Below are 24,989 nucleotides of genomic sequence, written 5' to 3'. Positions count from 1 at the left end.
TGATGATGATGAAAAGATGTCTGGTTGATGATGATGACGATGATGAGAGGTTTGGCAGATGATGATGATGGTGATAAAAAGAGGTCTAGCTGATGATGATAATAATGATAATAGGAGGCCTGCTTGATGGTGATGATGATGAAAGGAGATTAGCTGATGATGATGATGAAAGGAGGTCTGCTTGATGATGAAAAGAGGTCTAGATGATGATGATGATGATGATGATGATGAAAGAAGGTCTAGATGATGATGATGATGATGATGATGATGTGCCTGCCGTGGTGGTGGAGGGCAGGCGGAGGTGTATGCGTGGGTTCCTATCCCCGAGAAACGAGTGACGGCTTATCGATCAGGTCATGCCAGCAGAGCAAGGCCGTACCCAACTTCTCTATGTCGGAAGAGGATATCAACTTGCGATTAGCTGGATGAGGGTGGGTGGGGAGGGGGCAGTAAAGTTCCTCCCTCCCCCTTCCCTCTCCCTCTCCCTATCTCCCTTTCCATTCCCCTCCCCCTTTTCTCCTCCCCTCCTACTCCCTGTCCCCTTCCTTTTCTTCCCTTTCCCCTTCTTTCCCTTCCCTCTTTCCCCTCCCCCTTTCCCTCCTCTTCTTCCCCTCTCCCCTCCCTCTCCCCGATGCGTACTTTGAGAGCGTACTTACCTTCTTAAGTAGGAGGACAAAAGTCAAATGTTTAACCTAAGATCATTTGTAGGGACGGGTGTTACTTACTGTGATGCTCCTTCTAGTTAGATGTGAGAGCGTTAAGGTGTGGGCGCCCCCTTGATTATTATTATTACCGTATGATGATGATGATGATGATGATGATTATTATTAGATGGATGGATTATTATTATTATTATTATTATTATCAATATTATTATTATTATTATTATTATCATCATTATTATTATTATTATTATTATTATTACTGTTACTATTAGGTGCTGGATGGATGGATTATTATTATTATTATTACCATTACTGTTAGGTGATGGATGGATGGATTATTACTATTATTATTATTATTATTACTATTACTATTAGGTGATGGATGGATGGATTATTATTATTATTATAGATGATTTTTGAAGTACGTAGTGGTGAAACAACATGCCTAAGCTATATGTATCGGTTCTACTATACTCTGTTCACTTCAGCCAGGCGTAAAATTGGCACTTCTATTTTTGAACACTGAGAACAAGAGGTTGGCATTAGAATATGGTGCTAGTCACGAAGAAGTGCCATGGAAAGGATGTTGAACCGTAGTATTGACTTATCCCGCCACTAAGCCACGGGAAATAGGGTGAAAAGTTACAATAATCCCTCGTAATTAAAGTGAAGTAATTACGTACTAATTAATTTGGGATGCAGGGTAATTACGTCCATTACAGGTGTTTCGTAACCTAGCCCCGGGACCCTACGTGGAAATAAGAATCCAAAACTGGAAGAAGAGAGAGAGAGAGAGAGAGCACCTCGTTTCCCCACCAGCACCAACATAACAATATACATACATGTGTACGATGCATAAATACGTACATGCACATACCGAAGGCCGCTCACACACACACACACACACACACACACACACACACGAACTTAGCTCAATTCCTGTATAGTGTAAATAGGTAAACACACACACACACACACACACACACACACACACACACACACACACACACACACACACACACCTTCTAGCAAAATAAAGTCATACAACTCCCCCAGCAGCCTCGCACACCATATGTATAATCCTCACTCCTCCTCACAGTATAAAAAGAAAAAATAAAGAAGAAAAAGAAAAACAGAAGAAAAGAGAACGGAAAAATAGTAAAAAAATATTAAAGTCAGTGCGGAAAATCCTAAGCTGTATAGAAAACGAATATATAAACAATTCTAGAAAATATTATAGTTTGGGTGATGAAAAGTATTATAGAACAGGAGCATTGGTTGACCGCGTACCTTCGTCGTTCGGGCACAGTCGTTAGCGGGCATTTAATCACCCTACCTGGCCATTGGAAGAAGGTTAATTGAAAGGGCTAATGACACTTGTACGGGCTAATTAGAAGCTGATTATCTTCGTCGTTCTGTTACAATCGTTAGTGGAATGCATAGCCAGGCGAGTGGTGGTATCGGGCCAGAATGGGATAAGTTAACGATGTAAATATGGGTGTTGTAGCCCGGTTGGTAGTTGAGGCAGTCATAGTTAGGTTAATCTCCACATCAGCTCAGAAATGGGTGGGGTGGGGGTGGAGAGGAGTGGGTGGGACGGGCTGGCGTGGTGGTGGGTGGCGGGGGAGGGTCGGGGTTGATGGGCCTTGTGAAGATGGGCATTGGAGGTTGGCCGGTATGAAGGTGGGGGTGGTGAATGTAAGACTCAGCATGGAGGAAACACCACCACCACAACCAACACCACCACCACAAACAACAACAACAACACTAAGCACTAATTAAGCACCTGACACATCAATACACCTGTAATCTCACTACACAGGTTAAAAATGTGAATCGTAATGGACTGAATTCATCTTTTTCTTTACCAGTTGGAGCCAGATATTTCGAAGGTAAATAATAGTATGTAAACTTGAAGCCTGGTGTGTGTGTGTGTGTGTGTGTGTGTGTGTGTGTGTGTGTGTGTGTGTGTGTGCAAGTATTAGGGACAGAGGTGGGGAATGAGAGCGTATATTAAGCAAGGGATTGGGAAAGTTAAGTCATTAGAGGGTCTTGTGCCACCTGCTAGGCCATTATAAACACTACCAACTCCTGTGATTTATAAGACTGCCTGGTCCTACACACTGCTGTACTCTTTTCACTTTACATTGGCCTAAACGTACCATCCCCTCATCTTGATTGCTGAGTGATAACAGTAGATTAGCTTTACAGTATGGTGCTAGTCACGAAAAAGTGGTACACAAAGGATGTAGAGCCAATTGTGATTTGCAAAGCACCTTGATCCTACACACTACTATACTCCCTTCACTTTACCTTGGCCTAAAATTACCATCTCTCCTTCTTGAATATTGAGTTATAGCAGTAGATTAACATTAGAATATAGTGCTAGTCACGAAGAAGTGCCACAGAAGATGTAAAGCCACTGTACTGTCTTTCTGCTGCTGAGGTACGTGAAATAAGCAGCAAAAGGATGAAAAATTAGATGATTAGATGAATAAGGAGATAGATAAATAGGCAGGTAGGTAGATAGGTAGATATAGGCAGGTATATGTACATGTTAAGTAGGTAGGTAGGTAGATAGATATAGGCAGGTAAATATACATGTGTGGATAGAAAGATAGGTATACTGTAGAGGTGGATGTATATAGAAAGAGATAGACTTACATACATACATACATACTGGCAGATAAATATACCCAAATAGAGAAAAAAAAATGAAGATAGACAGACAGACGTAATTAACTCGACAGATAGATAGAGGTTTTACTTACGTCATTGAGGAGGCTAATTAGAGCAAACCCACTTAAACATTTCCGCAGAAGCTCAGCGACTCTGTTAATTATCCCTTTGCCAAATCATCTCCCACACAAATAAAATGCACAGGTATTGGCTGATATAAATTGCCGCAGCTGGTTCTTTGCGATTGGAGGATTAGGTGAGGTATTATTTTTTTCACTATCTCACTAGCTCTCTCTCTCTTTCTTTCTTACTTTCTTTTTTTCAAGGATTAGTTGAGATGTTATTTTCAATCTCACTTTTTTTCTTCTCTTTTCCCCTTTCTTTTTTTTTTTAGAAAGTTGAGGTCTTATTTTCTGTTCCTCTAGCTCACTATCTTTTCATTTTCTTTTTCTTTTCTTTTTTTAATCTACCGTTGAAAGAGGTAATATCAATGACTTAACCCCTTCAGTATGGCAACTCTTTATTGTATTATATTTTATTGTATCGTTGGGGAAAATTAAGACAGATAATTTTCCAGAATAGACGAAGGTAAAGACAGAGAGAATTTTCCAGAATAGACGAAGAAAAAGAGAGAATTTTTCCAGAATAGACGAAGGTAAAGACAGTATTTTTCCAGAATAGAGGAAGATGAAGACTGGCAGAGAATTTTTCCAGGATAGACGAAGATAAAGACAGAGAATTTTTCCAGAAGAGAGGAAGATAGAGACAGATAATTTTTCCAGAATAGACGAAGGTAAAGACAGAATTTTTCCAGAGCTGAGCGGTTGTTTTTATGAAGGCCTAAAGAATACAGGATGATTCTTTACAGTGGCACAGAAAAGAGGGTGATGAGAGTGTGTGGGTAGACGGGTGCTGTGTTACACCAATTCAAGGACAGGATACACAGAAGCGTTTCCAGTGCTACGGTGACAGCACTGGTAATTATAAGAGTGATGCAACGTTGCGGCGAAGAGGGAGTGAAGGAGGTCAGTGTAAAGAGCGGAATTCATCAGTATCATCATTATCATCATCGTCGTCATCATTATCATCAGAATAATTATCGTCATTAGTCTCACTCATTATCCTCTCTAAATGTGGGTATCATCATCATCATCATCATTACGTCATCATCATCATCACCACTCTTATCATCTTGAGCGCTGTCCTTCTCCTCCTCCTCCTCATCATCATCATCATCATCATCATCATCATCACCACCACCACCACCACCACTCATCATCTTCAGCGCTGTCCTCCTCCTCCTCATCATCATCATCATCATTATCATCATCATCATCATCATCATCATCATCATCATCACCACCACCACTCTTACCATCTTCAGCGCTGTCCTCCTCCTCCTCCTTATCATCATAATCATCATCATCATCATTATCAGCTGTCTTGGGAGGCCAGTGAAATAATTGAAGACGGGTTGAAACACCGCAAAAATACCTTCCCTCTCTCCTTCTCTCCCTCTCTCCACTAGCTCGTCTGTACCCCCTCCCTCTCTCCTCCAGATCCTCTTGACCTCCCCCTCCCTCTCTCCACCGTCCTCTCCCACTCCTTCCTCCTTCTCCCACTCTTCCCACCTCCTTCAGTCTCTCTGCGTCTCTCTCCCTTTCTCCCACACTTATTCTTCTCTCCCTCATTTTTCCTCCCTCCTCCACCATTGACCTCTTCTCCATTCCTCCTCCCCTCCTTCCCTTCTCATTATTCCTCTTCTTTCCCTCTTTCCTGCCTCCTTATTCTTGACAAAATTTTCTTCTTTCATCTTTTTTCCTCCTCCTCCTCCTCCTCCTCCTTCTTCCCTCGTTATTCCTATCTCCTCTTCCCTCCTCCCTCCCCTCTCTCACTATGCAAAGTTAACCTATCTCCAATTCTCCCTTTTCCACGCTTCATTACCTCCCTCCTCCCTCCCCTCCCTCTCCCCTCATTCCTCTCCTCTCCCCTCCCTTTCCCCTCATTCCCCTCCTCTCCCCTCCCCCCCTTTTCCCCTCCCTCCCTCCCACTTCCGCTGTCCTTCCTTTCCCTTCCCTCCCATCTCTTTTATTTGTTTGTTTGTTTACTTTTCCTTGCACTGCCTCTTCTTCCCCCTTCCTCTTTCCTCCATTCTTTTCACTTCCCTCCCCTCCACCTCCCCTCTCCTTCCAACTCCTCCCCTTCCATCTAGTCCCTTCCCCTCCCCCTTATTTTTCATTTCCTTCCCTGCACTCCTTCCGCCTTTCCCCCCCACCCTCCGTAAACTCCCTTCCTTCTCCCCTTTGACCCTCCTTCTCGTCCTCTTTCCTCATTCCCCTCTCTTCCCCTCCCCTCCCCCCCTTTTTTCCCTCCCTACACTTTTTCCCCCTTCCCCTCCCCTCCCCTCCTCCATCCTTCGATCTCACACACTTCTCGGTCAGTTCACTTCCTTCTCACCCCTCTGTCCTTCCCCTCTCTTTCCTCTCCCCTTTCCATCAATTCTCTTCATTTTTCCCCTCAGTATATGTTCCTCCCTCCCTCCTCTACCCCTACATTCTCACTCATCTTTCTCTATTCTTAATTTCTCTTCCTCCCCCGACGTCCTCCCCAACCTCACCTCTCCCCTTTTTCCTCCCCACTCAGGCATCCTTCTTTCCTCTCCCATTTCTCTCTCTCTCTCTCTCTCTCTCTCTCTCTCTCTCTCTCTCTCTCTCGCTAGCTAAATATTCCACTTCTGCCCCCTCCCTCACACACTCTTTTTTCTCCTTTCCCTCTCTGCTTCCTTCTCTTCTCCTCCTCTACCACCTCCCTCTGTGCGATCTTACCTCCATCTCATATTATCGCTTCTTCTCTCCTTCCTCCCCTCCATCTCCATCATTTCTCCTTTTTCCTCTTCCCTCCCTTTCCCTCCTCCTCTTCCCTCTTCCCTGCCCCTGCCATCACCACCTAACTTTTTCGCATCTCCCGTCTTGCTTCCACCTCTTATCTCTTCTCCTCTCCCTCCATTCCTCCCTCCTCCCTCCTCTATCCCCACCACCACCACCATTCTTCCTTCTCTCCATCTCTACAAGCTTTTCCACTTTTTCCTCTTCTATCATTCCTATTTTTCCCTCTCCTTCCCTCCTTCCTCCCTCGCTTTCTTCCTTCTCCCTCCCACTCTCCCTCCTTCCTTTTCTTCTTCCCCATTTTTCTCCTCCTCTCCTCCCCCTTCTCCACTTCTTCTCCTCCTCCTCGCCTCTTCCGCCTTCCTTCTCTCCTCTTTACCTTCTTCCCTCCATCAGTCTTCACCAGTACCATTCCTTCCACCTTTTCTTCCCCTTTTCCTCCTCCTCTTCCTTCGTTCTTACTTCCCTTCTCCCCTTCCTTCCTTTCTCCCATTCCTCTTCCTTCTCTCCCCTTCCCCATCTTTCCTTCCTCCCTCCCTCCCTCTCCCACAAACCTCTTCCCCCCTCTTGCCTTCCCCTTTCTCCCCTCTACACCCAAATTCCCCCTTTTGTCTTTCTTCCTCCTCACTCTCTAATTCTTCTCCCTCTTCTTCTGCTTCTTCTCTCTCTCTCTCCTTTCCTCCTCCTCTCCTTCTTCCTTCCTTCTTCCCTTCTCCTCCCCCCTTCCTACTTTGCTTCTTCCCCCTTCCGTCCCCATTTCCTTTTTCTTTCCCTTTTCCCTCTTTTATATGTCCATCGTACTTCTTCATTCCTCCCCCTCACCCATCTTGCCTCTCTTCTCTCTCCCTTCCTTTCCCTCCAGTACCGTCTCTTCTTCCTTATTTCTTTCCTCTTCCTTTCTCCCCCTCCTCCCCATTTTTCCCGCCTCCATCCCTCCCATCTTTCTCCCTTTCCCTCCCCCTCCTCCTCCTCCTCCCCATCTGTCTCCCTGTACATCTTCCTCTCCTTCTTTCTTCCCTCTTTCCTTCCATCCCTCCCCATCTTTCTTCCTCTCCTTCCCCCCCTTATCTCTTCTTCTTTTCTCCCCCTTTCCCTCCGTCCCTCCCCATCTTTTTCTCTTTCCATCTTCTTCCACTTATCTCTCCTTCTTTCCTCCCTCTTTCCCCCATCCCTCTCCATCTTCCTCCCCTTATCTCTCCTACTTTCCTCTCTCTTTCCCTCCATCCCCTTCCTCCCCTTATCTCTCCTTCTTTCCTCTCTCTTTCCTTCCATCGTCTTCCTCCCCTTCCTCCCCTTATCTCTCCCTTCCTCTCTTATTCCTTCCATCGTCTTCCTCCCCTTCCTACCCTTATCTCTCCTTCTTTCCTCCCTCCTTCCCTCCATCCCTTCCCTCCCCCATCCTTAATTTCCGGCATTTCTGGCTCGGGTGATTTTTCATTATTATTTTCATTTCCTTGTCACCTCGAGTGTGCATATGTTAGCGTCACCCCTCTCCCGCCGTCTGAGAGAGAGAGAGAGAGAGAGAGTGAATGGGTTTTTGACTGTGGGTGTCTTGTATATCTGGTCCTGTGTGTGTGTGTGTGTGTGTGTGTGTGTGAGAGAGAGAGAGAGAGTTTTGGAGTCAGTGTATGTGAGAGACTGTTTAGGTATGTGCAGTTTGTGTATGTGTCTGGGTGGGAGGGGTGCAGGGTGTGTGTGTATATGTGTGTATGTTAACCTCACCCCCTCTCACCGTCTGTGTGTGTGTGTGTGTGTGTGTGTGTGTGTGTGTGTGTGTGTGTGTGTGGTTTCAGTGTAGGTAAAAGATGGGGTGAGGAATATTTAAAGAAGGGAGCCGTGTTGGGGCGGGTGAGATGGATGAACTGAAGACAGGTGTGGAGTTGACTTTCTCCGTGCCATCCATACTGCTCCGGCCATGCGAGAGAGAGAGAGAGAGAGAGAGAGAGAGAGAGAGAGAGAGAGAGAGAGGCTGAAATTTTTTACCAGTTCAGTTTTATCATGAGCTTTCAAAATTCCTTGGATTTTATTAGTCATCATCGTCATAATCACCATCACCATCATCATCATCATCATCATCATCATCATCATCATCATCAAATAACTACTTTGTTGCCGCAGGGTTCAATTTGTTTCCCCAGGGTTCACTTCAGGAGAACCCAGTACCTTCCGGGAAATTTGCGTCGATACCCAAGAGCGCTCCCACGACGAGGCTGTGTTATTGAGGCATCTTTACTGAATGAAGGCTGGACACAGGAGTAATGGATGTTCCCTGCTGTGTGTGTGTGTGTGTGTGTGTGTGTGTGTGTGTGTGTGTGTGTGTGTGTGTGTGTGTGTGTGCATGTGTGTGTGTGCTATGGACTTCGTGGGCATGCTGGGGGGGGGAGGGGGATTGGTTTGGTTTTCTGGCTATTGCTATAACATGAACCACATCTTCCCAAAATTGTGTTGACTTTGGGAGACTGATATAATTCTTGTGTATGTTGAGTGGAACGCCGTCTAAAGTGTGCGTGTGTGTGTGTGTGTGTGTGTGTGTGTGTGTGTGTGTGTGTGTGTGTGTTATCGGATACTTGAGGTAGGTGTCGATATTGGAGGGAAGAAATAAGAGGCTGGAATGATTTGCGTGTTGTCTAGTGGAGGTTGGAGTGTGTTGTGATAGGCTGTGATGTGCTGCCTTAGGGGAGATGTGTGCTGCTGTGTGCTGTTATGTTCTGTATTAAGCTCTTGCAGATTATTTTCATTTTTTTGTAGTGAAATCTTTCCATTATGTTTGTATTTATTTTTTCATATTTTTGGGTGTGATAGACGTATATGTAAAGATAGTTGCTGTATGTCCAGGCTACTTAACAATAGATAGGTAGATAGATAGATAGGTAGGTACGTAGGGGAATTGAAAGGTAATGTGTATATCGATAGGTAGATAGATAGGTAGGTAGGTAGAGGGATTGAAAGGTAATGTGTGTATATCAATAGGTAGATAGACATAGATAGGTAGGTAGGTAGGCAGGAGGATTGAAAGGTGTTGTGTTTATTTCGGTTGGTAGATAGATAGATAAATAGACAGATAGATAGACTGGTAGGTAGGTAGGGGGATTGAAAGGTACTGTGGTTATTTCGATTGGTAGATAGATATATAGACAGATAGATAGATAGGTAGATTAGTTGGAAGATTGTGAGATATTTTGTGTTATGTACATCGATAGACTGACAGACAGCCGCACAGACAGGCAAACAGACAGCCTCCGTTATCGTACGTGCATTAAAAACAGACAGCCGCACAGACAGGCAAAGAGACAGCCTCCGTTATTGTGTGTGTATTGAAGAGTAACGAAGAGATATTGGCAATGAATGATGATGAAGCTGCTCATTCACACGGAGGCACCAACAATGGAATATTGGCTGCGGTTAATGGCGGTGTTTAATGTGTGTGTGTGTGTGTGTGTGTGTGTGTGTGTGTGTGTGTGTGTGTGTGTGTGTGTGTGTGTGTGTGTGTGTGTTTTGTGGGGGCAGTATGTTTCTCTTTGTGAAATTTTTATGTGGGTGTAATTGTTTATGTGTGTGTGTGTGTGTGTGTGTGTGTGTTTGTGTGAGTGTCTGTGTAAGCGAAATTTCTGTGTGTGAATAAACAGAATGGGCAGCTATCCATATGTATGTGATTAAATCTGCATTTGTGTGGGTGTTGTTGTTTCCAGGTGTGTGTGTGTGTGTGTGTGTGTGTGTGTGTGTGTGTGTGTGTGTGTGTGTGTTTGTGTGTGTTTTATAATTATGTTAATGAGAAGAACACTACATTGTAGAGTAAGATATTGCTACTGCCATCACCACCATCACCTCTGATATTATTATTATTATTATTAATCGCTTTGACGTCACTTTTCATATGAAGCATGTGGAATGTGTACCTGTCAGCTGAAGTTAGGATTCCTTGGGCTTGAATGGTGAGTGAATGAGTATGTGGCCAGCGTCATCGGACATGCTGTTGATTAGTGTATTCACTATAATTTATTTCCCATTTCCTTGTTTTCTGGACCCTACCTCATCTCACCTCACCTGTGGGCGGGAAAAGGAAGCGGGATGATGATGATGATGATGATGATGATAATGATGATGATGATGATTAATTTTGAAAAACGTCTGGTGGCTGCGTCTGCCGGGTCCTCAGAAAAACGTGATTGAATTAACGAAAGATAAGGTGACAACCCCCAGGCTGGCGTGAGAGTCAACCTTGTGTGTTCTGGAGGCAGGTGTGTTGGGCCTCTATGTTCAGATCTTCATTATCAGTTTCGATGATCATTGGTTGGGTGTTATAATCATATTTAAATATCTCGAAAGCCGTGCCTCCAAGAGCATAACTGAGGGGCGCCGACTCTCTGGGCTAGTCTCCTTGTCATTCCACTCTCGCTGTACCGTGTTTTTAGGCGCGACCCTGGCAGTCAGTCTCTCACTAAGGTTTTTCGGTGTCCCATTCCCGTAGGCTTTGGGGAAACGCCATTTTATGATCCTAATGACCTTGCAGTACATTTTTTCCCTATCGTGACGAAGATATACCAGTTTCAGTTGTAATATTCATAATCCAGCATTTCCAGTGTTTGGTCTGTTATCAGTCATTTTTGAAGCACCTTACTTCATTATCACCCTCTGTCTGACCTATATGGATACCGTTCGTGGCGCTTCACTGGGAGGGTCATTTCTACTTCACAAATTAGGGTCATGGAATTAGATGCAACCACACCTTGGTATTCATTAACTTGTGGCAGTGGTCCATTTCCGTCAGGTAAAAACAAGCGGACTTTACTCATCCCTTCGCTTCCTCCTCCAGTGAAGCCCCCAGTCCCCTGCTCACAGAAACCTCTCGCTGTCTGCCCCCTTACCGGAACACAGAGCGATGTGCGTATTTCATGAGAGAGGCGGTGTTCTGTCCAAGGGGGAGGTGCTCTGTCCCCGCCAAATTATTTACTGATCTGCGCGGGGATCGAACTGTACACTTCAGGATATGCCACCAGCCGCTACATGACCTCACCCCTACCTCCTTGAAAGTAACACCCTCCCAGTGTGTCTGTAGTCCTTTCACCGTAACCTGGCCCAGATTTTGCCCTTTTGTAGCATATTTCACGTTCTCCAGGTAACAGAATGGGAAAATACGGCGGCTCAGCATCCTTTCCATAGCACTTCAGTAATAGCATCGTAATCTAGTGTTAATCTATCGTTCCAACTGAGCATTCAAGATGGAGAGAGAGGGAGAGAGAGAGAGAATTTTGGGCCAAGTTAGAGTAAAAGGAGTATAGCATGACCACGACCCTTCCTCCCCAAGCGAATACCATTATTTCTTGATCCGTATTTCCCTCCCTCTTCCTTCTTTCTCCCTCCTGTTTTCTTCCTCCCTCCTATTTTTACTTCCCCCCTCCTATTTTCTTCTTCCTCCGTCCTATTTTCTTCTTCCTCCCTCCTATTTTCTTCTTCCTCCTATTTTCTACTCCTCCCTCTGATTGTCCTCTTCCTCCCTCCTATTTTCTTCTTCCTCCCTCCTATTCTCTTCTTCCTCCCTCCTATTCTCTTCTTCCTCCCTCCTATTCTCTTCTTCCTCCCTTCTATTCTCTTCTTCCTCCCTCCTGTTTTCTTCTTCCTCCCTCCTGTTTTCTTCTTCCTCCCTCCTGTTTTCTTCTTCCTCCCTCTGATTGTCTTCTTCCTCCCTCCTATTTTCTTCTTCCTCCCTCCATCCCTTCCTCTTGCTAAGGTATTATCCCCAAACTGAAAATCGAACGTGTCAGTGTAAGGAAACAAGGATAATGGACTGAGGAATAGGCCTGTCCTTTCTCTCCTCTCCCCTTTTTCCTCTATCCTCTCCCCCCTCCCTCCCTCTCTCTCTATCCCCTTCTCCCACCTCACCTACTTTTGCGTCACCCCTTCCCTCCCTTCGTCTCTCCCCCCCTTCCATCTTCCTCCCACTTCCCCTTCCCTCCCTCCCATCACCCTCCCTCTCTCCTTCGTCCCATCACCCTCTCTCTCTCCCCTTCCACCCTCTTTCTCCTCCTCCGCCCACTCCGTCCCTCTCTCCACTCACTCCTTTCTTTCTCCTTCCCTCTCCGTGCCTCCTCCTTCCCTCCCTCTGCTTCCCTTTACCCCCTACACACCTGTCACAAGCAGGTGGTAGCATTCCCTTCCTGGTACACACATACACTTACATACGTACACACACTTATAGTCATTCCCGAACACACACACACACACACACACACACACATTCATGCATACATACGTACACCTGCGGTGTTATATAGAAAAGCAGAAACACAGACACATATACTGGGACACACACACACACACACACACACACATTCATGCATACATACGTACACCTGCGGTGTTATATAGAAAAGCAGAAACACAGACACATATACTGGGACACACACACACACACACACACACACACACACACACACACACACACACACACACACACACACACACACACACACACACACACGCAGCGGTCCATTAGTAACACAGCGGGTGGGATAAGCCCTTTCCCCCCCCTCCCCTCCCCCTACAGTCTTGGTCTGTTGCAGGTGAGGTATATAGCAATAATGGTGGTAGTGTGGTGGGGTGTGGTGTGGTGTGGTGTGGTAGGGGTGGTGTGGTGGTGTTAGGTGGGGTGTTTATTGTGGGAGAGTGGTATGGTGGGGTGGGATGTTTTGGGTTTGGGTGTCGTAGTAGTGGTGTGAAGAAGTGGTAATGGTGGTGGTGTGGTGTGATGGGGTAGGGTGTGGTGTGGTGTGGTGGTGTGTGGTGTGATAGGGTAGTGGTGGTGGTATGGTATGGTGTGATAGGTGGTGTATTATTAGCCGCTGGATTCGTGTGATGATGTTGGTGTAATGGTGTGTAGTGTGATTTGGTGTGGTGTGGTATGGTGTCTTTTTGAGTGATGTGGTGGTGCTGAAGTGATAGCGGGATGTTGTGGTAGTGGTGCTGGTGTGTGGGGATAACTGTGGTAGTGGTGGTATGGTGTGGTGTGGAGTGTTGGTGGTGGGTTTGTGTTGTAGGAGTAGTAGTGGTGGTGAGGTGGCATTGGTGGTATGATAGTGGTTGTGAGTGGGTGTGGTAGTGGTGGTGGTGTGGTGAGGTGTAGTGTAGTTGGTGGTGGTAGTGGTGATATGGTAGTGACGGTAGTTGTGGCAAGAGAGAATGACATTAACGTAAAATATTCGTGTCCATCACTAGTCTCATCTGCATCAATAATATCATTCAATATATACACATTTCAGCGCAAGACAATACACTAATAACAATACCTTTTTACCCACCACTGATTGCACTCTCGTAATTACGTTTAATGCAGGTGAATAACGAACATGGCCAGGGTTTGATAACGTCAGTCCGGCAATGTATCGTTTAATTTATTCTTTATTGTGCTGTATTTTGTTCTTCCCTTTTTGAAGCAATATTTCTCATCACAAGATAGATTTTCGAACTGGAGGGCTTAGGTACAGTCCTCATCAGCACCTCCGCTCCATTATGTCTTCTCTGAGCTAAATAAAACTTCAAGTAACAGCAAGAATAGGGAAGACGGGTCCTCGGAGTGAATGGGTTTATCTTAGGGAGGATGTCGTTTGTCGTCTAATCATGCAACCTCTAAAGGATTTATGTTTAGATTATCCTGCACAAGACCACGTTTACTGAAGGGGATAATGGAAGCTGAATCTAGCCCCACGGGTTTGAAAATACATTGGTGTGGATTTAGTTAGAAAATAAATGTAAACGATTGGACTGAAAGGGTTGGTAATATATATAACTGCTACTGATTCTATTGATGAAGATTTAATATGTAATTGATGTATGGAGAGTTAACTATATTTTTTACCGCTATTTATTCCACTAATGAAGTATAGGGTACGTATAGCATAGGTCGTAGTGAATGTATGGGGAGCCCCCCCTACCTACCAGCAGGATGGCGTCACAAGCTCTCACACTTCACTACATAGCCGTCTGTATGTACGCATTATGTATTGTAGTGGACGGCTTGCACATATTCTACACAGAGAGCTTCACTATACATCTTCAACATATATTGATAATTCAGAAATGTTTCATCCAAGACCAGTGAGGTGGTAAAGGAATGGTTGTTTTTATGAAAGAGAAGTGATGACCGTTTTAGCGAAATTCCGTCCCTCAGACTTACTCATCCGGAATCGAACTCACGAATTTACGGCAAGCAGGCCACCACTTTACCACCTGACCACCGGTAAAAAGGGTGGCAGGAAATATGAGAGGGACGGGGAGGATAGAACTACACGCACAAATTCCCACCAAACCTTTTACATTGATGAAAAAACGTAGTAAGTCCTTCCTTTTTCTTTTAAGTTTAACCCCTTTACTGTGTGTGTGTGTGTGTGTGTGTGTGTGTGTGTGTGTGAGAGAGAAAGAGAGAGAGAGAGAGAGAAATATCCCTCTGTTCCGTTTGATGTGCTTTGGCTGTTCACTCGCCTCAAATGCCGGCAAATTGAATGTCTTGCCGGCAACTCAATATCTGGCCGGCAAGTCCAATATTTTGCCTACAGCCGGAAATATTGCCGGCACCTGATTAAATTCTTGTTAGCAGCTCAGTACCTTCCCAGCAACTCTACCCTCTTCACTCTAACTTGACCTATAATTACCCCCTCTCAGTCTTGGTAACATTAAATTAACACTGGAATATATAGCGCTAGTCATGAAGAAGTGCTGTGGAGAGATGTAGTGCTGTAGTAGTTTTTTAATTATTTATTTATTTCTGAGGTAGGTGATGTAAGTTGCAAAAAGACGAAAATCATGGTCAGGTTGAGGTGAAAAACAGTATAGCTTTTTTTTTTTTTTTCTTAGTCTTTCAGCAATTTTGTTAAGGGTATTTTTATTTCCTGTTCAGAATTTTGTGATAGTTTCTTGTTTCTCATCCAAGGTATGTCTTCCCCAGGTGATGTGTTGAAGAGACCTAACTTCTTCCCAGTGGGGGACCTAAGCTTAAGGTAAAGACTGAGTTACCTTATAAATGTATGCAGTGTTTGATCGGTTTTGTTTGTCAGGGCATTGAAGTGAATTTTCTGACCTGACCTAACCTAACCTAACCTTACCCTACCTGACCTTACCTTATCTTACCTCACCTCACCTCTCCTCACCTCACCAAACCTAATCAAACCATGCCAAGCCTAATCTAACCTAACCTTACCTTTGCCATACCTTACCTAACCTAACCAGTCCAAACCAAACTCCGTAACCAAACCAGACTGCCTAGCCTAACCTAACATAACTCGGACCTAGAATGACCTGACTTTATTTGACTAGACCTCTTCTCACCTAACCAGTTTTATGGAGTGCTGTTCATCGGTATGTCGGTTCTGCGCCGATGGATATTTGGGTCGTGTATCGTCATATGCTTCCTTCCTTCAGCCCATTGACCTGTTCACGTATTAGTATTATTAAACCCTAAAAGGCAGGAGGGAAAGGCTGTCTCCAGTTTATGACATCAGTGTGTAAGAATATGGTGGATTTTTAAGCACAAGAATGAAAATAATAGAAGCTTGAACTCTCTGCCTCGTTCCTACTTGCGTTATGAAAAGTGAAATGCAGTTTGAATTATTGCCTTCTAGAAAGTGTTTTGAAATGGACTTGATATTGATTAGGAACCTGCCTACTCTTTCGTGTACTTGAGCCGTATCATTACCTGCCTCACAACACGACAGGTATGTGAGAGAAACGCCAGCTTATCCTCCTCCTCCTCCTCCTCCTCTTCTTCTTCCTCTTCTTCCTTTTTTCATTTTTCTTGCTTTTGGAAAAATTTTGAAAAAGTATGAAATAACCCGGTAGATTCAAACCATAAACTCAGTAGCACTCATTTTCACAGGGAGTACTACCATGGCTCCTCCCCATGGCCCCAAAGTCACCATTGTCGTCTGCTCCTCATGACACATATATTTTTCGAAATCCATAGAGAGGAAGGATAGTTGAAGGTGACGACAGGAGTTTTGATGCCGACTGTACGTCCAAGGAGGGATAGGGTCATAACGCGGCTATTAATTGGTTTGGGGTTCATTTATGCCATCTCCACCCACTCCCACCCACCTCCACCCATCCCCACCCACTCCCATCCACCGCCCATGCACCCTACATAGCAATACTCAGTCAACTTTACCATCTCTCCGCCTTCTGAAATAATGTATCTCAATCCCCTGCCGCGGAAAATGTGAGTATAGCGCATTATTTATTTGTTTATTTTTAGCTCACTGATAATTCCGTTATTTATGTGTTTGTATCTCAATGAAATATGGTCAGCAGGATGTAATTATTTTTATTTTTTTAGCCGGTATCAACGTTAATGACCTTCACCATTATTATTGTTTGTTAGGGTGGATGAAGCTAGGACAAAAAGTCGTATGCGTAACCCTTAAACCGCAAAGTGAAGGGCAAGCCATTAATTTTTTGACAATCATCAATGGAAAGCTTAGGGTATTTACTGTTAGCCTGCATCCCATATTACAGAATGCAGTCAGCAACCGTATAGGAAGGCCAGACAAGTTCCATCATTGTTAGGTGCTCCAAAAACGAACGGTTAAAATGCGTTGTTCATACTGTGTCATATCCAAAAATAAATCGCTTAGGAAGAGGTGCTAGGGAGCGAATAGTGTAAAGGAATGATAACGTAGAGATAAAATGCGTTGTGTATACTAAGTCATCCCCTACACCCTTCGACAGGATCCCCCAGCCACCCCTCCGTCACCCTCACGCCATTTATATCCCACCCCTGACACCAAATATGTGCGTATTGCGCCTGATTTATATGTTTGTAGCACGCTGATAATATACGCCTCATTGGCCTATATTACACTGATACGCAATTTTGAGTAAGGGGTATGTGTTTGTTTATGTATAGTTTTTGTTACCTCCACCGACGAAGTTGGAGGAGGTTGTGTATTCACTTATGTTTGTCTCTTTGTTTCTTTGTCCAGACGATATCTCCAAAAATTCTCAATGAATTTCAATGGGCCAAAAAGAATTGATTAAATTTTAATCCGGACCTGGATCCTATGTATCCCGCACAATATCTCCAAAAGATCTCAATGAATTTCAATACAATTTTGTGGAAGAATGGGCCATGAGTCAAGGAACAATTGATTAAATTTGGGGGGCGGATCCGGATCCTATGTATTCCACACAATATCTCTACGGATCCGAATCCTTTTAAATGGCATTGGCTGAGGTATGCGCTCTCTGAGTGCTTTCTAGTTGTTGTTGTTGTTGTTGACTATGATTCCATTGGTGTGGGTATCGTTGCTGAGGCTAAAGCAGGATACATTAACCATGAATGAACGGAACTAATCATGGTTGGAACTAATCCCGCCACCGGAACCAATCTCACGATCGAAAGTAATCTCAGAACCGGAACTCATCTCACTGTCGGAACTGATATCACGGCCAAAATGAATCTTGTGACCAGAATGAATCTCACGCCAGAACTGATCCCCTGATCAGAACTAATCTCACGATTGAATCTACTCTCACTGTTGAAAGTAATCTCACGTCGGAACAATGTCACGTTTTTGCTACTACTAGTATTACCAATACTACTAACAGTAACTAGAAACACTCAGAGCACATACCTCCGCCGGTGCCATTGTCATTAAAAAGGATCCGGATCCGCCCACAAATTTAATCAATTCTTCCTTGGCCCATGGCTCACCTTTCCACAAAAGTTTCATTGAAATTCATTGAGAACTTTTGGAGATACTGTGCGGGATACTCCGGATCCGGATCTGGATCCGCCCCAAAACTTGATACATTTCTTCCTTGGCCCATGGCCCACCCATCCACAAAATTCATCAAAATCCGTTCATGACACTTTGAGTAATCCTGGTAACCGACAGACAGACAAACAAACCAACGTCGGCAAAAATATAACCTCCTTGGGGGAGATAATAAAAGGTCGTCATATTGAATGATTTAAGCACAGTATTCTCGCATTAAGTCCCCAGTATCGCAAAATTACTGTCATGATGTGTTGGGCCAAGTGTTGCTCAAGTGTCGTCCCTTCTTTGCCCTCAGTGAAGCAAAGGTTGAATGATCCCTGACCCACATTCCTTACCCGCCTGCGTGAGGGCAAGTGACCGCCACGGAATTTTGTAGGTTGCAAAGTTGGTAACATTTATTGCAGTGGTTGGTGCTGTCTTTGAGTCCGGGTACACGCACGCATGCATCGTCATCGTCATCATTATCGTCATCATTATCATCATCGTCATCATCATCATCATCAGCAGCAGCAGCATCTTCATCATCACCATCCTACTCCTTCTCCTCCTCCTGTTCATCATCATCATCACCGTCCTCCTCCTCCTCCTCCTCCATCATCATCATCATCATCATCATCATCATCCCAGAATTATAGGATGGGTAGGCGCCAGGACGAGGGATAAGGAGAGCCACAGAGACGGGAGGACTACCAGCAAAGCGCCAGGGAAAGTAGGCCTCCTTACCCATGGATCTTCAGAGCCGAGATAGATAAATAAAAGTAACATAAATAAGTAGATAGATAGATAGGTAGATAGATAAATAGAAAGATAAGTAAATAGAGTGGTAAGTAGATAGATAAATAAGATGGATAGATAGGTAACTAGAAAGATAGGTAAATAAGTAGGTAAGTAGATAGATAGGTAGGTTAAACAGGGAAGTAAAAACATTATTAACTAGGGCAGTCATTTCCTGGCAACTTCCACTGCCTTTGAAGTAAATGAATATATAATTAGATAGATAGATAGATAAATAGATAGATAGATAGGTTAAACAGAGAATTAAAAACATTGTTAAGTAGGACAATCGTATCTCCAGGCAACTTTCACTGCCTGGGAAATAAATGAATAAAAATAATAGAAATAAGTAGATAGACAGATAGGTAGATAGATAGATAGATTGCTAGAAGGTAGAAAGATAGAAGGTAAATAGATAGGTAGATGGATAGATATACAGAAGGATAGATGGATAGATAGATATGTAAATGGATGGATGGATAGTTTCAGTGGAGACTAACCATTTCAGTGAGAGAAAGTCACTGAATGTAAATAAATGAAGGAAGGAATAAATAGGTAGTTAGATTAATAAATGGATAAATAAGTAAATCAATAAAGTCGTCTAGAAACAGCAAGAATGAAAATAAAAATAAAGACAAGACAGTGAGGAGGTAAATGGAGACCTGATTTTCTTCTGTATACAGGTGAGTAAAGTTACCTGGCTGGAGAAATGAATATAATAAGGCAATGGTAAATAAGGAGGAAATAGATTAATGGGGGACTCTTTCTAACACCATCCCTATTCTTAACACCTTCCCCCAATTCTGACCCCTTTCCTAATCTAGCACCTTTCCCATTCTAACACCTTTCCTATTCCACCCCTTCCCCTGATCTAACATCTTCCCCATTTTACCCCATCCCTTAACCTAGCACCTTCCCCATTCTAACACCTTTCCTATTCTAACCCTTCCCCTGATCTTACACCTTCCCCGCTCTAACTTTTCCCCTAATCTTACCCCCTTCCCTTGAGAGATGAGTGGAATGGACAGACGAGAGGAAAAATATGATAAAGGTGTTGTAAGGAGTGAGTTCATTGAGGGTGGATTGGATGTGTTCATTGGTGAAGTGGGTGCTGGGATGAAAGCCAATAATCAATGGGGGGCTTCCTTAGAGAGAGAGACAGACAGACAGACAGACAGACAGACAGAGGTGGAGGAGTTAGTGATGGTTTGGTGTGTGTTTGTGTGTGGATGTGTTTATGTATGTATGTGTGTAAGAGAGAGAGGGAAATGTTAGAAGTGGGTTGGTGTCATGTGCGTTTGTGTTTGTGTTTGCTCGTATGTGTATAAGAGAGAGAGAGAGAGAGAGAGAGAGAGAGAGAGAGAGAGAGAGAGGCTTTTAGTGACATCCGGATTTGAGTTAGTCTTGTTATTTCACTCAGTTTCCACTCTGTTAGTAGTTGGGAGGAGCAGGGTAGTGGGTGTTAATTCAGTTATAGGAGCTAACTTTTTCGAGAGAGAGAGAGAGAGAGAGTGTGTGTGAGAGTGAGAGAGAGAGAGAGGGGGGGGGAAGTTAGTGATGGTTTGGTGTCGTGTGTGTGTGTTTATGTATATATGTGTGTAAGAGAGAGAGAGAGAGAGGTCAGGGGGGTGGTGTGGCGAGTTAGGAATTAGAATGGCCTAATAAAGAATAAGCGATTCTTCCCCTGGTGAAGCATAATGTCTACCCACGTATTCCCTGCATGCCCTTAAACATTATTTACATGGGTTGACTGGAACGCAGGGGAGACAGGACGGCAAATGTGAATGCGGGGGGAGACTGGAAAATTTATCTTCTTGTGGACGACTCCGTAGCTGTTTCTCTTGATACTGGCTTCGTGTTAGGAGGTCGCTCTGACGTGGGTTCGAGTCCCACTGATTACTTATGAGTGGTGAGGTGCACGTTCATTAAATAACAAAGGTACGGTGCCGTTAAATTACCATGTCCACACCTTACCAGCGTCTCCTATCACTATATTTTGTTTAACCGTGTGTGTGTGTGTGTGTGTGTGTGTGTGTGTGTGTGTGTGTGTGTGTAAGGCCCGGTTTCAGTGTTGGTAAAAGATGAGATATTTTCTTCTTGGCTGACGATTTGTGTGTTAGCTATATTGAACCCTCTCGTGATCGGGTCAACTCTTGTATTCTATTTAACCGGACGCTAGATTACTTGACGAAACCGAGGCTGAGGGTGTAATGTTGGGTGGTGTGGTGTGGGGTGATATGGTGGTGGGTGGTGTGGTGTTGGGTGGTGTGGTGGTGGGTGGTGTGGTGTGGTGTTGGGTGGTGTGGTGGTGGGTGGTGTGGTGATGGGTGGTGTGGTGTGGTGGTGGGTGGTGTGGTGTGGTGTGGGGTGGTGTGGTGGTGGGTGGTGTGGTGTTGGGTGGTGTGGTGGTGGGTGGTGTGGTGTTGGGTGGTGTGGTGGTGGGTGGTGTGGTGGTGGGTGGTGTGGTGTGGTGTTGGGTGGTGTGGTGGTGGGTGGTGTGGTGATGGGTGGTGTGGTGTGGTGGTGGGTGGTGTGGTGTGGTGTGGGGTGGTGTGGTGGTGGGTGGTGTGGTGTTGGGTGGTGTGGTGGTGGGTGGTGTGGTGTTGGGTGGTGTGGTGGTGGGTGGTGTGGTGGTGGGTGGTGTGGTGTGGTGTTGGGTGGTGTGGTGGTGGGTGGTGTGGTGTGGGGTGGGGTGGTGTGGTGGTGGGTGGTGTGGTGTTGGGTGGTGGGTGGTGTGGTGTTGGGTGGAGTGGTGTTGGGTGGTGTTGTGGTGGGTGGTGTGGTGTTGGGTGGTGTGGTGTTGGGTGGAGTGGTGTTGGGTGGTGTGGTGGTGGGTGGTGTGGTGTTGGGTGGTGTTGTGGTGGGTGGTGTGGTGTTGGGTGGTGTGGTGGTGGGTGGTGTGGTGTTGGGTGGTGTTGTGGTGGGTGGTGTGGTGGTGGGTGGTGTGGTGATGGGTGGTGTGGTGGTGGGTGGTGTGGTGTTGTGGTGGGTGGTGTGGTGGTGGGTGGTGTGGTGTGGTGTGGTGTGGTGGTGGGTGGTGTGATGTTGGGTGGAGTGGTGTTGGGTGGTGTTGTGGTGGGTGGTGTGGTGTTGGGTGGTGTGGTGGTGGGTGGTGTGGTGGTGGGTGGTGTGGTGGTGGGTGGTGTGGGGTGGTGTGGTGGTGTGATGTTGGGTGGAGTGGTGTTGGGTGGAGTGGTGTTGGGTGGTGTGGTGTGGGGTGGTGTGGTGTTGGGTGGTGTGGTGTGGGGTGGTGTGGTGGTGGGTGGTGTGGTGGGGCTTGCTGGGTGTAAGGAGGAAACTTTGGCTTACATATCACCTTCACGCGTGTGTATGGAGGGCACAGGGTCACGAAGATGATATCCGTGGGCGCACACACACACACACACACACACACGAGAGAGAGAGAGAGAGAGAGAGAGAGAGAGAGAGAGAGAGAGAGAGAGAGAGAGAGAGATCCTGCTGCCTAATCTATCATCCGGTCCTTCACGGGTCCATCAGAGGCGCAGGGACCAGGGTCTCGGCTAGTTCGCCCATACATTTAAGGCGAGAGTGACCAGTCAGCAATCCATGAGTCCCATTATGTGATCAGTACACCTCAACCACCCTTCGGATCTAGGACCTTCTGTGCCACATATGATTAGGGCGCCTTAACCCACTAAACCACCAGGCGTTCATTTGGTTATACGGGAACCACACAACTTAGTGGATAGTTTCCTGGTTTAGAAGAAGGTATTGGCTTGTCCCTCATTGTAGAGTCACCTGAAGACAGCGCTACATTAAGTGAGCGGATGGTGTTTTAGCTCTTGAATTTGTAGGACCTTTTCAAGCTAAGATATACAGGTACACCCTTGGAAACCTATACCTGCCCACATCACCTACACCTGCACACACATTATTCCCCTCTCGACCCTCTCGTGTGGGGTGTGTTTATCAGTATTATTTGTGTGGTTGGGGGTGGAGTGTAGGGGTGTGGTTTGTTGGGTAGGGTACAGTGGAGGACTCTCTCTCTCTCTCTCTCTCTCTCTCTCTCTCTCTCTCTCTCTCTCTCTCTGTCGTGTGTGTGTCAGAGAGAGAGAGAGAGAGAGAGAGAGTCCTACCCGCCCGCCAGCCCCACAAAACTACCCTAATTAATGGCTTTCCAATTAAAAAATTCAGAATAGGGTTACGAAACAGACCATGTACGTAATTTCCCTTGTGTACGGAGCTGGTGTGCGTTTATTCGTGTGTACATAACCCCGTGTACATAAATTTACGTGTACGTGTTTTCCTGTACGTAACTTCCCGTGTACGTTTTTTTGTCTTGCCCAATAAACCTTCATATGTAACTTCCTGTGTGCGTAATATCTTGTGTACGTGTTTTCCTTTGTAGCCTTCTGTACGTAACTTCCCATGTACGTTTTTTCATTTGCTTAATAAACCTTCGTATGTAACTTTGTGTGTGTATTATCCTGTGTATGTTATTTCTTGTGTACGTAGGTTCCGTGAAAGTAGCCTCCTGTGTACGTAACGATTGTACGTAACCCCATGAAAGTAACTCCTTGTGTACGTAGCTTGTGTGTACCTTATATAAATTCCCTTGTACGTAATATCCCGTGTACATAGCTTCCCGTGTACGAAACTGCCCGTGTACATAACTCCATGTGCGTCCCTGTACGTTTCGGTAACTTTTCAGCTAATTAATTTCACGCATACATAACCCGTGTACGTAACTTTCCCTGTGCGTAACTTCCCGTGTGTAAACCTTCTGCGTTATTTATCTTCCCGTGTACGTAACTTCGTGTGTGTGTGTGTGTGTGTGTGTGTGTGTGTGTGTGTGTGTGTGTGTGTGTGTGTGTGTGTGTGTGACTTGTAAGCTACTGTCCGTAATTGCTGGTGTGCGTACCTTCATAGTTTACTTGCTATGTACGTTGCGCCTCTTGTACGTAACCTGCCATGTACGTAACTTCCTCTGTACGTAACCTCTTCCTTGTACGCAAGTTCGTGTGTACGCAGCTTCCCATGTACGTAGTCCATGTATACCGCATCTTATGTGCAAAGAAGTATTGCATGTATACGAGGTTTACGTACATAAGCACCCGTGTATGTAATTTCTTATGTACGTCAGCGGAGGTGGCCCCGTGTACGTAACCTGCCATGTATACCTCGTTTATGTTCGGCAAGAGGCAATCTGTGTATGTATATTCCTTTTCTGTGTACATAACTACTCTTGTTCGTCGCATCTCATGTATGTAATAAAAACAATCCATGAACGGTTCTGCTATATCGATCTTGTGTACGTAAGGATCCATGTGCACCTTATCATACGTACATAAACGGGCAATCCAATGAATAACCAGCCATGTATACTGCGTCTCGTGTACGTTAGGAGCCATGTGTACACAGCCATGTGTACGGAAATGGCGAACGTACGATTTTCTGTACGCTATGTATACCTCGTCTTACGTACAGGAAGAGAAGCAGTCCGTGTACGTATGTAAGCGTGTATACATTGTTTTATGTACGGAAACAACCCATGTGTGATTCTATGTATGTATGTATGTTTTATGTACGGAGGAAAGGCTACCCATGCACGAAGTACCTGTTGTACGTCTCTGTGTACGTAAAAGAGCCGTGTGTACCTAGCCATGTACGGGGCAATATAGGCAGCGCGTGTGTGTGTATGCTGATGTGTCTGATAAAACGAGATTGTGTGCGTTACCAGTCATGCACACATTATCCTGTGTACGTGAGAAGCCATGTACGTTCTTTCTTGTGTACGGGAAGAGAGAAGCGAGTCGTGTGTACAGCGCCGCGTGAATATAAGAAACCATGTATACTTCGCCGTGTGTACATAAGGAGCCATGCATACCTTGGCTCATGTACATAGGAATCCATGTACACCTTGCCGCGTGTACGTAAGGACCCATAAGTGCAATTCCTCATGTTTGCAAAAATCCATGTACATCTAGCACTATGTACGTAAGAGCCCATATATTCCTATTTCATGTACGTAAGAACCCGTTTACCTAGACCCATGTACGTAAGATACTATGTATACCTTCGCTCATGTACGTAAGAACCCATGTATGCCTAATGGCATGTACGTAAGAACCCATGCATACCTATTCTCAGAAGAGCCATGTACAGTACTTGCCCTGTGTACGTAAGAATCCATGTGCACTTGAACTCATGTACATAAGAATCCATGTGCACCTGACTCATGTACGTAAGAATCCATGTGC

The 24,989-nt window shown here is 45.1% G+C and overlaps 1 protein-coding gene across 1 annotated transcript in view; it reads right to left on the bottom strand.

The window, feature by feature from the left end:
• The window catches only part of LOC145407237 (uncharacterized), a 106,377-nt gene extending 81,687 nt beyond the window's left edge, over window positions 1-24,690 (bottom strand). Inside the window, exon 1 of the mRNA XM_080278272.1 lies at window positions 24,617-24,690. Coding sequence (XP_080134398.1) covers window positions 24,617-24,690 — 74 coding nt within the window. The remainder of the gene's footprint in view (window positions 1-24,616) is intronic.
• Window positions 24,691-24,989: the final 299 nt, after the last annotated feature.

Source organism: Coenobita brevimanus, chromosome 72 (assembly GCF_032717465.1).
Source record: "Coenobita brevimanus isolate Jiangsu-jjx chromosome 72, ASM3271746v2, whole genome shotgun sequence".
Lineage (NCBI taxonomy): Eukaryota > Metazoa > Arthropoda > Malacostraca > Decapoda > Coenobitidae > Coenobita > Coenobita brevimanus.
The sequence above is the reverse complement of the archived record's forward strand: the minus strand, read 5'-3'. Positions and strand labels throughout refer to the sequence as shown.